At 43.6% G+C, this 15,808-nt stretch overlaps 1 protein-coding gene across 2 annotated transcripts in view; it reads right to left on the bottom strand.

Annotated features, from left to right (window-relative positions):
* LOC126486722 (zinc finger protein OZF-like) overlaps positions 1-4,428 on the bottom strand; it is a 32,051-nt gene extending 27,623 nt beyond the window's left edge. Inside the window, exons 1-2 of one of the 2 annotated variants that reach the window (XM_050119131.1) lie at positions 4,270-4,428; positions 1,662-1,717 (exon numbers count right to left, since the gene is read on the bottom strand). In XM_050119131.1, the coding sequence (XP_049975088.1) occupies positions 1,662-1,694 (33 nt within the window). In that variant the 5' untranslated portion in view covers positions 1,695-1,717; positions 4,270-4,428. The remainder of the gene's footprint in view (positions 1-1,661; positions 1,718-4,269) is intronic. The other variant, XM_050119130.1, reaches the window with a different exon arrangement.
* Between the last annotated feature and the right edge of the window lie 11,380 nt (positions 4,429-15,808).

The following is a 15,808-nucleotide window of genomic DNA, read 5'->3' as shown; positions in this document are numbered from 1 at the left end:
CCAAGGCCCAATCAGGCGCAAAAGTAACCGTCTGCTGAGAGTAAATCTGTCTCCTAGGACCCCAGGACTTCTGCCCACCAGCTCGCAGGAAGGGACAGGACGGGGACTAATCAGACCACACCTCCATCAGGATTACTTAATTATGCAGACCTGCCTCACCTTCCCAGACCTGTCCATCCTTCCCAGAGTTAGCCCTAAAAGCTCAGTGCCTCAAAGATAGTCTTAGCGCATCTTTAAAGGTCCCCTATGGCGCCTTTATCTCTGTGCGGCCACAAAATCAACTTCTCTGGTCTTTGCAGTGTTACTTATTCTTTATCTATTTTAATTTTTAAAATTCCTATGTGTGTACACTGAGGTCAAAAGAGATGATTTAGAAAAGGGAAACAGGCCGGGCACGGTGACAGTGGCGCTCACCTTTAATCCCAGCGCTCGGGAGGCAGAGGCAGTGGATCTGTGAGTTCAAGGCTAGCCTGGTCAACAGAGTGAGTTCCAGGACAGCTTCGGCTGTTTTACATAGAGAAACCCTGTCTAGAAAAGTTTTTAAAATTAAAAAAATAATAAATGAATTTTAAAAGAAGTATTTTTGATTTTCTAGGTGGAAAGTTATTAAGCAGAACAGAAAAGACAATGGATTTCTAATGGGATTAATGAATAAAAAAATAAGGAATAAATTATACACCTGTTCTGGGGGGTTATCAAAGGATGTGCAACCAATAAATGACGTGGGAGCAGAAAGCTCACGAGCTCAAGATCATCCTTGGCTCTAAACCAAGCTCAAAGCAGCCTGAGCTACATGAGACCCTGTTAAAAAAAATTACTACATAATAAGATTGTCCCATTAAATAAGTAACCAAAGTAAAAATATAAAGACTGCATATTTAAAAGCAAAAGTGTTTTCCTTTATTTGCAAACATATACCAACACTTTTCTTTGCAGATATTTCTCCTTTTTTAATATTTATTTATTTATTATGTACACAATATTCTGTTTGTGTGTCTGCCTGCAGGCCAGAAGAGGACACCAGACCCCATTACAGATAGTTGTGAGCCACCATGTGGTTGCTGGGAATTGAACTCAGGACCTTTGGAAGAGCAGGCAATGCTCTTAACCTCTGAGCCATCTCTCCAGCCCTTTTTTTTTCTTTTTTTTTAGACAGGACCTCAAGTAGTGAGCTTGGAACTTACTGGGTGGCCTAGGGTGGGCTTGCTCTTGCAGCAATCCTGAATAACTTTATATTTCCCTTTTTCCTGACTCTCAGGCAACTGAGCACGCGATCCAGTCATGATCTCATTTGGTATATTCTATGTGTCAGTACCTGTTAACAACCAAATGCCTATTAATTCAGTCAGAACGAATCCAAAGTAAGTGCTGTTATTTCCTCCACTTTTTGATTAGGAAATTGAGGAACAGAAAAAAATGAAGTAAACTCATGAATCCAAAGGTATTGATATTCCTCACATGGCCAGAAGATGCTTGAATGAAAAAAGAAAAACAAAACAAAAACAAAAAACCCCATACAGCCTCCTGCAGTTCTCATATACTGAAGAAAACAGAATCACACTGGCAAAGCTCAACCTCACATGGTTACCATGACAACAGGTGACAATTCCATTTTCGGAATCAGCAGCCAGAAGACAGGTGACAGAAGCAATCCCACTCACCTTGAACACAGTGTTGACATCCACAATAGCCATGCTTCTCTACTCTCGGGGGCACTCTGGGAAATGGCAGAACGGGAAATGAAGAGAGAGTGAGAAACTAGGTCAAACATCCCATGACCAAAAAAGTCACAATCGAGACTGAAATGCTACTGAGGGACACTCGTAGGGACGGTGACAGGTTCTCATTCCTCCCATTTGTAAGGCCTGTGACCCACATAGGAAGTCCTTCCCACCCCATTAATAGGGTAAGGAATGTGCCATTGTGATGTGGAATAATGCTCTTGTACACTGTAAAGAATCATCACGTGAATTAGTTTAATAAAACGATGATTGGCCAGTAGCCAGGCAGCAAGTATAGGCACAATGGCCAGAATAGGAGAATTCTGGGAAGAGGAAAGGCAGAGAGTCAGTCACCAGCCAGACACAGAGGAAGCAAGATGAGATTGCCTTACTGAGAAAAGGTACCAAGCCATGTGGCTAAAAATAAACAAGAATTATGGGTTAATTTAAGTTGTAAGAGCTAGTCAATAATAAGCCTGAGCTAACAAGCCAAACAGTTTATAATTCAAATAAGCCTCTGTGTGTTTCTTTGGGACTGAACAACTGCAGGACCAGGCGGGACAGAAGCTTCCATCTACACAATTCCCATATGCCCTTATCACAAGGGTAGAATCCACAAGCTACAGCATCAGTGTCCCAGAAGATTCCCAAGGATAAATGCCATTGATGTATAGCATGCATAGAAAAAACTTCTTATGGACATGTAGACATTTTCTTTTTTCTTTTTTTAAATGATGGGGTCTAAGTAGACCAGGCTGGTCTTCAGCTCAGAGATCTGCCTGCCTCTGCCTGCCCCATGCCTGACTCCTTTAGCTTTCTCTCTCTCCTTTCTTTTTTCTGGCTCCTTTAATGAACTTTCTCCTCTCTCTCTCTTTTTCTAAAACAAGGTCCCACTGTGTAGCCCTGGCTGGCCTGAAACTCAAAATGTAGACCAAGATGACCTTAAACTCACAGGGATCTAACTGCCTCTCACTCCTGAGTACTGGGATTAAAGGTGTGTACCACTATGTTCAGTCTTTAAATTTTTAATTCTGCTATGTCTATAATGTCCAAGGCCCCTTCAAGTACCCAATAAAATGCCTGCTCGGGCTTTTCTGCGGGTAATATGAGTTTCCCCAACACTAGTGCTGTTTGTTCCCCTTTCTTCAACCCCCCAAAAAATTGCCTTAGAGTTTATGATCAGAATTGTTTTTAAAAGATTAATTTATTTTATGTTTATTGGTGTTTTGCTTGCATATGTGTCTGCATACCATGTGTACACCTGGTGCTTTAAGAGGTCAGAAAAGAGAACTGATCCCCCGGAACTGAAGTATGGGTGGTTATGAGCTGCCATGTGAGTGCTGGGAATTGATTTCCTCCACCTCATGCAAATAAAAAAGAGGAACTTGATATCCTCTCTGGAAATCATAAACACAAAGCAAGGTACATTCGAAGAACGCCGAAAATTTCTGCAGGAACTGGTCAGGTGCAGAATAAATTCCATTTTAGTCTGTTTAAGCTGCTATAACAAAATATCTTGGACTAGGTAGCTTAGAGACAGCAAACTTGTTCTCAGTTACGGAGGCAGAGAAGTCCCCATCTCAGCACTGACAGGTTTGGTGTCTAGTGCAAACCTATTTCCTGGTCCACAGAAGGAGACTGCTCTGTATTCTCATCTAGGGGACAAGCAGTTTTAGGGAGTCAAGGCACTAATCCCATGTAATTACCTTCAAAAAGTCCCCACCTCCTAAATCCACCACATTGACGGCCAGGTTTTAACTATAAACTGGAGAGGGTGGGGATGGGAAACGACTGAGAGCCAGTGTGTGCAGGTGTGTCTCCTGTCCTAAAGGCTTATCTTGAACTCCAAACTCTGACTTCTCCAGTCGCAGTCAACAGAGCCTTACAGACTTTTCAAATCTGTTGTTTGTCCCTAAACAAGGCTAACTGAGGATGTGACACAAAAATAGGAGCCCCACAGTGGCACGTTTTTTCAAAAATAATTTCTCCACCCTCATACATTTCTGAGACAGGATTTCACGACGGCCTGGAACCCACTATGGAGCAATAACTGTCTTCCAGCTTTCGCGGCCAGAGTGCTGAGATTACAGATGTGGGTCACCCCGTCTGACTTCTGACTATATTTAAAAGTCACGGTGACCGGTAAATCGATCTATCTTGGGTACAGATATCCTTATCATCTCTATTATTTGGCTTTCTTTTTTTCAATTTTTCAAGTAAACTTGACATCCAGGAAGGAATAGAGGTATTTTTCCCCCACTTAGCGGTGGAAGACTAGAGGATCCGGTAACACTTATCACCCATGTTCTGACGACCTCGCGCACGCTCGCTCTCATCCTTCCGTACAATCCACACCCTCCGAAAGCCTTCTCGCCTGTGGAGTCGCACTTGCCTCGCCGTAGTCCCTGCGGAGATCTTTTCACCCCCAACGCCATCCCGGAAACCGGGTGGGTCCCCTAGAGCCAGCCGGCAGCCGGCAGCCGGCAACCAACAAATAAAGACCGGAAGGCCCCATACCCAAAATGCATAGAACCAGAGCCAGACTCACCTCAACTGGGACCCCACGGGCTACGAATTCCAAGGACCAGCGGATACCAACCAGAGCAGTACCCGGTTAGGTCGGGTAGGACACTGAGATGATCCGGAACAACCTCTCTCCAGCCACTTCCGCCATGTGTCTCAGCTTTTAAAGTGGACTACATTTCCCAGCAGGCCGTGCTTCTCTAGACTCCCTGGGAGAGTTTCAATGCCGGAGAGTGGAAGCAGAGAATGTTGGAACGCTCCGGGAGAGAACGGACAATTAGTCTTCTAAGGAGGAACTTCCCACAGATTCGGGCCTGGGATCCTCTGAAACTTTTAAGGTGTTTCAGATCTGCCGTGGGGTGGAGATCTTTACAGGAATACAGCAAGGATCGCCTCAAATGACCCAGCTCAGTACTACATTTCCCAGAGGCCATCGCAGACCGTGTTCTCCTTGACGAACTCAGCCTGCACTTGACCCTCTGCTGTAGTGTGAGAGCTCCTTAGAGCTTCCCAGGTGTAGAGTCTGGGCAACGCGACTTGGCTGGGACTGGATGGAGCAAAGATCATCTTGTCGTCACTGGAACACAATCTACTTACACTTAATAGCCACCAATTTAAAAGTGCTGCTTTAGCCAGGCCTGCAATGCATGCCTGAAATCCCAGCACTCAGGAGGTAGAGACAGGAGAATAAGGGGTTTTAGGGCCAGCTTCGATTACGTTACGTAGTGAGTTTGAAACCAAGGTTGCTTTTTGTTTTGATATGTTGTGTCCCTGGTACCATGAGAACTCAATGTTGATCATGCTGGCCTCAAACTCTGAAATCCCCACGTCTCTGCCTCCTGTTTGCTGGGATTAAAGTCACACAGCCCCACATCCAGCTAAGTGTTGGTGGCTTTTGTTATTGTTACTTGGTTTTGTTGTTGCTGCTGAGGCAGAGTTACTAGGTAGCCTTGGCTGGTGTTCTGGCCTGGAGCTTGCTTGCTATGTAGCTCAGGCTGGTTTCTAATTCATAGATATTCTCCTGCCTCAGCATCCCAAGCACTGGAAATACAGGCACATACTACCATGCCCTGGTTGTTTTTTCAGCCCAACAAACCTCACTGCCAACACAATTCAAATCAGACCAAATCAAACCAAATTAAAAGAAGCCCAGTTTTAATGGATGCCAGCGCTCCCGGAGGGGGGGGGGGACAGAGAACTGGAAAGACCACGTGTTTGTTCTCTGGGGGGCAGTTTAAATAGCCTATGGGAGTGGTCTGCACCCTCTCTGGGGAGGGGTCACCATTTGGCAGGCTTTCTTGGAGGTGGAGTTTGGACGGAGGCAACTCTCAGGGAATGGAGAGGGCTTGAAATGGAACTTTCCACCCAACATTCCAAAATGGATGCCAGGACCTGGGGTGACACTTCCAATCAAACATTCAGACTTTTTTGGGATAAGGATGCTAGGGGCTGAGGCGACGCTTCCAACCAAACACTGCTAACTTTCAGTTTTTTTGGAGACGAGATCTTGCCTGGAATTTACACCAGTTGTCTCATTCTCCTGAGTGCTGGGATTACAGTTGTTTGCCACCACACCTGGCAGTAATTCTTAAATATATAAATTTACATTTTCCAATGGACTTGTAATATTTTGCCTATTTTTAATTTTTTTCTATTGCTTTTTGAGGCAGGATCTGTGTAGCATGAATAATAAAAGCCCCGAGACAAATATTGGGGTTCAAGCTGAAGATCACAGAAGCAAAGCAGCCAAGCTATTAGAGGGTTCTTACCTCTACCAAGGCTCAGACAAACAAATGGTCGACTTTGTCCTCAGCATGACTGCAGACTGCAATGCTTGCCACCAAACCTCAGACTGTACTGAGCTCTTGTCTCCTCCTCATATTCCTCTCTGTATTTACTCCTGTCTCCACCTCCCTGGGGCTGACATTAAAGGCACATGACTCCTGAGTGCTGGGAGCATCTTTGTGTGAGTTCTGTCTCTCCTTTTAGACCGATTCCATCTCAAGTAGCTTGAATTCTGAGATTAAAGGAGTGTGCCACCACTCCCTGGCCTTTAGTGGCTTAGCTCTGCACTCTGATCTTCAGACAAGCTTTATTTATTAAAACACAAAATATCACTACAGATCTGTAGCCCAGGCTGGCCTTGATGTTGCCATCTTTCTACCTCAATATTCCCATTGTCTCTATCACAGGTATATGCCTGACCTCCAATTTAAATTTTGGAATGGGAGCTGTTTTATGAATATAATAATATCTAATCCATAGTGTGTCTAAAAATAATGACTTTTAAATATTTTAATTATTGTGCCTCTTTCTAGTGGTCCACTAAATTCCTAGTGTAATACTGAAATCACCTTCTGTTTTCATTCTCTTCTCTATTTTTATCTTGGGCTTGTTTTTCTGGGTTAAAAACTTACTTCTAGTCTTTTTAAAAAATTATTGTCTACAGCCATAACTAGCCTGAGCAAGACTGATCTCATCTGATTTCAGAAACTAAACAGGATCAAGCCTGGTTAGTACTTGGATGGGAGACTACCTGGAAATACTGCATATAGGCTTATTAAAATTAATTAACTAATTAAAATATATTATTTTTACATGGGATTTGAATTAATTAAATATTTTACTAACTTCTGCCAGCCACTCGTATGACTAGCTCTATAAGGTGACTGTGGGCCAACCAAGGGACTCAACACCAGGTTTTTGGGGGTTGCTTTACACTCAACACAGCCTTACATCAGTTTTACCTTGGGGGGACTGAGCCACCAGGGTCTCACTTTTGGCATGTTCTGGGCTTTGACTGTCAATCGCTTGACAGGAAGAAGCTCTTTCAAACTCTGCCACTCTCGAGGCAAAAGAGGCCCCGAAGACCTGGCTCCTGTCTGTCTTCAGCTCCGGAGTACTTCCACCACCAGGAAGTGGTATAAGCATTACCCAATAAATGTGTGTGATGAGTATACACGATCCCACTAATCTTCAGAATGGCATGCCTGTGGACCAGTTAAATGAAAACAATTAGTAACAAAACTTATTTCAAAAGCATCAGATTTGGAAGAAAGTAAATTCTCAGGGTTCTGGGTAGTGTGGCTGGGCCATGTCTTTGGTTTATGCCCTATCTGTTTTGAGGTTAACCTGGTTGTTTAATATGAGATTATTTTTACTGTCCAATCTAGAAGGTTCTCAGCCCACAACCTCTTAAAGGACGTCTTTGAGAAAGTTTGCCTGAGGCAACTTTTCCCTTCTCCATGTAGCCTCAGTCTCTCAGCCTCCCATGGTTTCCATTCTTTTAGGCTTCCTGGGTTGGACTTTTAAACTGTCTTACAAATCTCTGGGTTTTTTGTGAGTTCACTATCACACACATGCACATGCGCGCACGCGCGCGCGCGCACACACACACACACACACTTAAAATAAAACAACACAAAGGATTAAAGTTTAGCAAGGTTGTAAAGAAAGGGGACCCTTAAAAACTAATGGTGGGGATGTCATTTAGTTTTGTCACTAGGAAGAATGTTATGTACATTTCTCAAAATATTAAAAATGTTTAACTATATATAATCCAGTAGTCCTACCTCAGACTTCAAAGCAAATGAAATCAGTGGGTTCAGGAGCTATGTGCACTCCCTTGTTCATTCAGCAGTATCTACAACAGCCATTACGTGAGATCTAGGCATCATAACTCCCGAGTGGATAGAGACAGCATAGTATGTGAACAAGGGAATACTACTTGACCAAAAAAAGAATAAAACCTTGTCACTCTCCGTAGCATGACTAGAATCCTACTAAACCAGACACAGAAGGACAAACATCACATCATCTTATCCATGATATCTAAAGAAACATTGTTCTCATAAAAGTTGAGAACCGAATGACAGTTACTAGAGTTCCAGAACTTGTAGGAAAGGAGAAACGGGAGAGGTTGGCGTGTGTGCTAAGTCACCACCACACAGAAGCAAGAAGTGTATCCCATGGTAAGTGTAGGCAATGATAATGTACTGTGAGTTTGAAAGAGCTAGAAGACGACTTTGGACAGTTTCTTAGAAAAGAAATAGCCAGTGACAGAGGGATATGCTTTTTACCTGCAGCCCAGAGGCTGATCCTATTGCTGCCTCAGCTGCTGACTGCACCTGCACAGCCACTGCAGCATTACTGCCAAGGCTGCAGCCTGGGAGAGGCTTCACGCCCCTCAGCTGCAGCCTGGGAGAGGCTTCACACCCCTCAGCTGCAGCCTGGGAGAGGCTTCACACCCCTCAGCTGCAGTCTCAGCCGCTTCTATGCAGGGAGGCAAAAGTTGTTTTCACTAAGTGTCTACCTTTTTATTTTACCAATCAAGACCCAAGAGCCAGGTGCTGGGGTGAAAACCTGCTAGCTCAGCGAGGCAAAGACAGCAGCTGTCTGACTCTCCCCCACCACCAATATCTCAGAAAGAGGGCTCTCTCATACACCTGCTGGAACAAAATTCCTCCAACCAGATGTCCCTCCCTTCTACTTCCTGTGCTTCTCTCTCTCTCTCTCTCTCTCTCTCTCTCTCTCTCTCTCTCTCTCTCTCTCTCTTTCTCTCTCTCTCTCTCTCTCTAACTTCTTTTCACTATCTATGGTTACTTCCAGTCACACCTGGTTGCTCGTACCACCTCTTGACCTAGATTTGTGAGACAGAGGCAGACGGATCTCTGTGAGTTCAAGGCCACCTTGGACTACAAAATTGGCACAGAAGAAAGACAAGGTGGTGATGGCTTGGCTCACACCTTTAATTCCAGTACTAGGGAGTCACACACCCTTAATCCCAGCACTAGAGTGAAGATAAAATGGGAGGAGAGAGAGGCTTAGTCTGCTTAGTCAGCCTTGGTAGAGGTAAAACTTCTCTAGTCCCTTGACTGCTTTCCTTTTCTGTTTTTTTGTTGAACCCCATTATCTGTCTCTGGGTTTATTATTTCGTGCTACAGTTAATTTTATTTAAATCACAGAGTTCTCAGTGTGATCAAATATCTTACAACAGGGGTAGGTATTTTTGAATGGGTTTCACGTAAACACTTAGATCAAAACATCTCAGGCTATGTCCTTCATATGTAGGACAGAATAAGGCATTTAAAATGTTTTTTAAAAATTGGACTTTTCTTGACAATGAGACACATCCTTTCCTGGCAGAACCAATTACTTCAAAAGGATGATGGGCATTGAAGAAACTCTATGGAGTTCACTTACACTGTGGCAAGACTAGCTATTTGAGCCAGAAACTGCTCTTTCCTGGACTGCTTGACTGTATGCTGTATAAACTGGACATGCAGGACCCACAAGAAAATGACTGACAAACTTGCTAAAACAAAATGGGACCGTCCTTCACTGTTCCTGCTTCGTGGAAGAGTCTGCCAGACATTCCACAGGACACAGAGACAAATGACTGACAAGCAGCAAACATAAGTGAGACCGTTTCAAATATCCTGTTTCACTGAGAAATCTGCAGACACTCTAGGCCTATAGAATGAAGATGGATGCCCTGATGTTACAGAAGAACTCTGGCTAACTGTCCAGGCAGCCAGATATCTCTGTCATCTCTCAAGTTTTGGGAGTTGCTTACAACGCACTTGCAGTTTACTTAGGTAATATTATGTCCTTCTGGGATCTTTGATGGAGTTGAAGACAGATAATTATAATTATAGTTTTCCTTAGTTATGATAAAAAATAAATTAGATATAAAACTTTAGACTCACAAAGATAGGATAGAGGATGGAGTATTTTTTTATTTTTGTCAAATACAAATAGACTAAAACCAGACAGTGTAAGAAACACACTTTAGCCCAGAAACCAGAGCCCAGAAACATACCCTGAACCAGAAACCCAAGTCAAAGAAACACACTTTGGCCCTGGAACTGGAACCAGTAAAAGAAACACACCCTGACCCTGAAACTAGAGCCAAAAGGTTAAAAACACTCAGTGGAAAAAAAAAATACACTTTGGCCCTGAAGCCAGAGTCAAATCTGCCCCCAACAAACTGAACATGAATCCAATTAATCCCTGAGCAGGGAAACCAACCAATTGCTGAGGACAAAACCAACCAATCCCTAAGTATGATATCTAGCCAACCTGGGCTTGTCCAAGCTCAAGAGAATTGAAACCTGGCCCTATTCCCACCCTGAAAATCTCCCTGGAAAACTCCGCCCCTAAGAAGCCCTATATAAGGCACCCCGGCAGAGCAGTCGCTCTCCTGGATTCCTCCCTCCCAAATAAATCTCTTGATTTTGGGGTAAAGACATTCTTTCACCAGAGTAGAGCAGAAACCCTACTGGGAAACTTTCCTTGTAGAGTGGAGCAGAGAAGCAATGGACGCCTCTGCTGGGAAACTCCCTTAGGGAAGGGGAGCAGAAGTGACAACTTGGATGGGAGCTGAGAAGTACCAGACCACTCTGCTGGGAAACTCTCTGGGGGAGTAGAGCAGAGCCGCACCAGACAACTGCAGGACTCTCTTAGCAGAGTGGAGTAGAGCCTAGCTGCAATGGCTCTCCCAGAGAGGAATGGGATTGCCACATCCTGCAGGGAGACCATCCCCTGCTAGAAAACAGCTGCAGGTATAGCCTGACTTCCCAACAAGTCAGAATACCTTCCTCCTCTGAGCTGCAGGAATCCAGGCTACCTTCCCGTCACTGCTGTAGGCACTGCCTGATTTCTGACAGCAAAGATACCTTTCACTCCAGAGCTGTAGCACACATGGTGTGCCTTGTCTCCTGATTCATAGAGTGAATCTTAATGTGGACATACTTAGAGGCACAGCCTCCAGAAAGTGACCATACCATCAGAACAGGACCTGTGGATAGAATCTGTATTTATAATGGGTGAGCAAGGGGATACACCCCTCTTCCTCCACATGGGACACAGTGATGTCCACACAGCATATATCCACATGGGACACAGTGCTGTCCCCACACAGCATATATCCACATGGACACAGTGATGTCCACACAGCATATATCCACATGGGACACAGTGCTGTCCCCACACAGCATATATCCACATGGGACACAGTGCTGTCCACACAGCATATATCCACATGGGACACAGTGCTGTCCCCACACAGCATATATCCACATGGGACACAGTGATGTCCACACAGCATATATCCACATGGACACAGTGATGTCCACACAGCATATATCCACATGGGACACAGTGCTGTCCCCACACAGCATATATCCACATGGACACAGTGATGTCCACACAGCATATATCCACATGGGACACAGTGATGTCCACACAGCATATATCCACATGGACACAGTGATGTCCCCACACAGCATATATCCACATGGGACACAGTGATGTCCACACAGCATATCCACATGGGACACAGTGATGTCCACACACAGTATGTGTCCACCTGGTGCCTCTTGAGAAGATCAAGGGCCTTCATCAGATAGTAAACTTCCTGTCGTTTGAACTATAAGACAACAGTACATTTCTGATGAGTGTGAGTTACCCAGTGCTGTCTTCTATTCCAGCAGCAAAATTACCAAACACAAGTGATCAGCACATTCAATTTATTTTTCAAAAATCTAGTAGAAAATTCAGATTAAGAAACTAGAATTAAGCAGACTGTAGTGGCACATGCCTTTAATCCCAGCACTCAGGAGGCAGACCCAGGTGGATCCCTGTGAGTTCGAGGCCAGCCTGGTCTACAAGAGTCAGAGGACAGGCTCCAAAGTACACAGAAACCCTGTCTCGAACCCGCTCCCCCCCAACACACACACACAAAAAGAAAGTTAGAAAAGAAAAGAAACTAGAGTAAAAAAAATCTTTAAAGGCAGGGTTGCTCTGGGTAGCCTTGACTATCCTGGAACTCACTTTTCAACCCAGACTGGCTTTGAATGCCTCCTGCCTCTGCCACCGCTGGCCAGCTAAAATAGCTTATAAAAAGGATGATTAACTGAATCAAATCAATTATGCTGATCTCACAGAGTGAGTTTTAAGAAAATATTTTTAGAATCTATCATACCAAAGATATTCTTTCATTAAGAGTATGAGACAATTTCAAATAAAAGTGTGAATAGAATCTTTGTTTTATAACCCAAGTGATCAACAGGGATTACTCACTGAAGCGCTGGAAAAAGACTTCCGCTGCGCGAGATGCGAACAGGAGATGCGGACATCTAAGCAGAGCGTGTTACATTCCTGCCCATTACTGTAGTGAGGCCTGAGACGACAAGCTACTTAATGCGCTCCATCGGTTTGTTGGTGTTAGATTCGTCACTGCGCAGGGAAATACATCGATGCCTGAGCCTCCCGGTTCAGGGAGAAGGTGCGAGGAAGTCGCCACCATACTGGTGTTGCGGAATATTACTTCAACAATGTAAACATGTGCTTGGTTTTGCTGCATACTATTTAACTATGTAACAGTGTGCCGCTGCATTTGTTTAACTGTGTGAAGATACGTTGCCGTTTCACCTTCCCTGCCTAAGGTACCTGACTGGTCTAAAAACAAGCTGCACCGCCGATAGCTAGGCAGGCGAGGGATAGGTGGAGCACCGCGTGTGATTTGTGAACCACATGTGTGCCTGATGCCTGGGTAGGTTAGAAGAGGACGTTAGAGCCCTTGAACCTGGAATTACAGATATTTGTGAGTCGCGTGTCCTCTGCAAGAACAGCAAACTTTCCAGCCCCCAAGATCTGAAACTTTTTGATCACCAACATAATGGTAGAAGTATAAAATTCCACACATGACCTCATGTGACGGACTGTATGACATGTGATTAGAATGTATGTTAAAAATACAGTCATCGGGCTGGGGGATGGCTCAGTGGTTAAGAGCACTGGCTGCTCTTCCAGAGGACCCAGGTTTGGTTCCCAGCACCATATTGATGGGGAATCTTTGCCAACCAATTATCTTTAAGAGTTGGGACCAAGTTAAGGTGTGGCTTTCTGGAACCTGGAGAAAAAACACCACTCTCTGTGGTTCCCTTGCAGCACAGCTGAGTTTGGACTTCTCTTTCTTGTTTCATGAGTTTTCCCCTTATAACAAATAAAAATATAATTGTTTTATCTTTTAGCTAGCCTGGTTTTTTCCTGAATCGAGATAACTCCTTCAGTTGGAGCCAAATTGTGGAGCTTGGGTCTCAGTGGCTTTAGCCAGCTGCCGTCAGGCTCACGCAGTTCATTTGGGTATAGAATTCCCATGCAGTGGCCCTGAGTAGCCACTAGCCGTGGTCCTTCATATTATCTGGCTTCTGGGTCCAGTTTTTCCGGCACTTGTGGCATTGCTTTCTTGTTCTCTTTGTGCTCGTGTGACTGTTGCGCAGTCAGGGACTTCCGTGGAGCACACAGTTTGTGATTTACACTGAATAATTGTTTTTATTTGAGCATATCTTTCAGTATTTAATGCTAAAATCAGATTCAAGCTGGCCACGCAGATATAAGTGCGCCGCGACACCTACTGGCAGGTAATGGTTATTGCACCTACTCCAGCTCAAACTCGACCACATATAAATCTATAAAATTATAGATTTATAATTTAAAAAGGCAAGATGATGAACAATTTAACAATCCAAGAATTCAATAGCTTTTTAACTTATACCATGTATGATCTTATGTAAGGTTTATATGATTTCCCTGCTACATCCCTCTTTTTGATTCTGGGGATTAGCTTTGTCCTTCATATTTTCTTCTTAAAAACATGGTTTGATAATAGGGCCAAGAATGAGGCACTTTTAGAAATGATACACTCTTTAGATACTGATAATGACCAACTAAAAGGGAAATTCAGCACTCTGGAGAAGGATACAACCAATTTGACAAAAACCAGTCAATGACAAGAGGGTGCTGAGACATTGTCTGAGAGAATTTGTACTGTTGAATGTATTAATCGGACTCTGTCCGACGGTTATGATATGATGACTGATAAAATGTCTCTCCAGGAAGGTAATATGCATGCTATAAAAATTATGTCCAACGGTGAGACCTTATCTTTACTTCACACCTTGGAATCTTCAATGAGGGCATTAGAACAGAACACTGGACAGGAGATCCAGATCTGTAAAAAGGCAGTGTAAAAAGATTTGAAAATATTGAGGAATTTATTGAATTCGATGACCAGGGACAAAAGGTACAAAGACAAAATGTAGCTTTATCAGTGCGTACCAAACTCTGGGATAGCTTACCCAGAGTTCTGCCTTCCCAGTGATATCATCAGAAAGAGCATCTGGCACCAAATACCCTAAGGTAATTAAAGAATATACAAGGGAAACCCGTAAGTATGACTGATCTAAATGAAATTAAACAAGCAATTGTATCTTATGGAGTACATTTGTCCTTCATTAGGGAAATGGTCAAAACAAGGACTTCAAGCAACAAGGCAATGCCACAAGATTGGACTCAGCTAATCTCAGTGGTTCTAGACAATGGACTGCATTTGCTTTGGAAGTGTTATTGGAGGGGAAATTTTATAGCAACAGGGAAAAGCAAAAGGACTTGAGATTTCCCAAGATCAAATTCTGGGCAAGGGACATTATTCTGATCCTCAAGATCAGGGTCTTTATGATGAACACACTTTGTCCCTATGTAGCACAGCAGCTTTAAATGCTTGTGACAGGATTCAGGAACCAGAAAGAGAATTAAATCATACATTAGGGTTAAACAGGGTCAGAGAGAACCCCTTAGTGACTTTTTACAAAGATTAACTAAGGTTGTACAAATAAGAGTAACAGACCCAAAAGCTATACATGTACTAATTGAATCTTTGGCTTTTGAGAATGCCAACTTAGAATGCAAAAATATCCTTGGGCCTTTAATGGTCAGATTGGCACCAATGGATGAATGGGTCTTGCATACAATGAATGTTGAGACATTTAACTATAGTACTGAAATTGGGTAGAAGCAATTTCCAATGGTTTAAGGAGATACAAATGTTTTAATTGTGGTAGAATGAGACATATGAGAAGGGGTTGTAGACAAGGAATTCCTAGGAATAATATCTCCCCTGGGAATGGCAAGAACAGGAGGACTCAGCCTTCAGGTACATGTAGGAAGTGTGGCAAAGGCCAGCATTGAACCACTGAATTGTAGGTCAACAAAAGATAGACAAGGCAACCCGATACCATTGGGAAACTCTTTGGGGGAGAGGGCTCTCACAGGCCCCCATAATGAACATTGTCTAATCATTCCTAGTTACTGTGGAGAACGTGTCTCACCATGAAAATTAGAAAATCCAGTGCCTACTGCAAAAAACCATACTGGTCTGGATGATGGAATAGATGTGGAGGATGAGTCAAAACCCCAGTAGGACATAGGAAATGCATATTCTGGCAGACTTCTATAAATGATCAAAGACCAAAGCTAAGAGTATATAAATGACATTTTAATTGAAGGCTTGCTAGACATAAGTGTGGATGTAACTATCATTGCTCCAGAGTCTTAACATCCATATTGGCCTCTTCAAGAGGCAGGTGTTCAGTTCCTAAGAGTTGGAACCCTATCTCAAGTGAAACAAAGCATGAGATGGGTTTTGTTTCATAGGGCCAGAAAGACAGAAAGGCTGAGGCCATATGTAGCTAATATTACAGTGGAGTTGTGACCTGTTGCAG

Source organism: Alexandromys fortis, unplaced genomic scaffold, assembly GCF_014885135.2.
Source record: "Alexandromys fortis isolate MF-2015 unplaced genomic scaffold, M_Fortis_MF-2015_v1.1 scaffold_140, whole genome shotgun sequence".
NCBI classification, from domain to species: Eukaryota; Metazoa; Chordata; class Mammalia; order Rodentia; family Cricetidae; genus Alexandromys; species Alexandromys fortis.
Note: the sequence above shows the minus strand (reverse complement) of the source record. Positions and strands in the feature narration are given on the sequence as shown.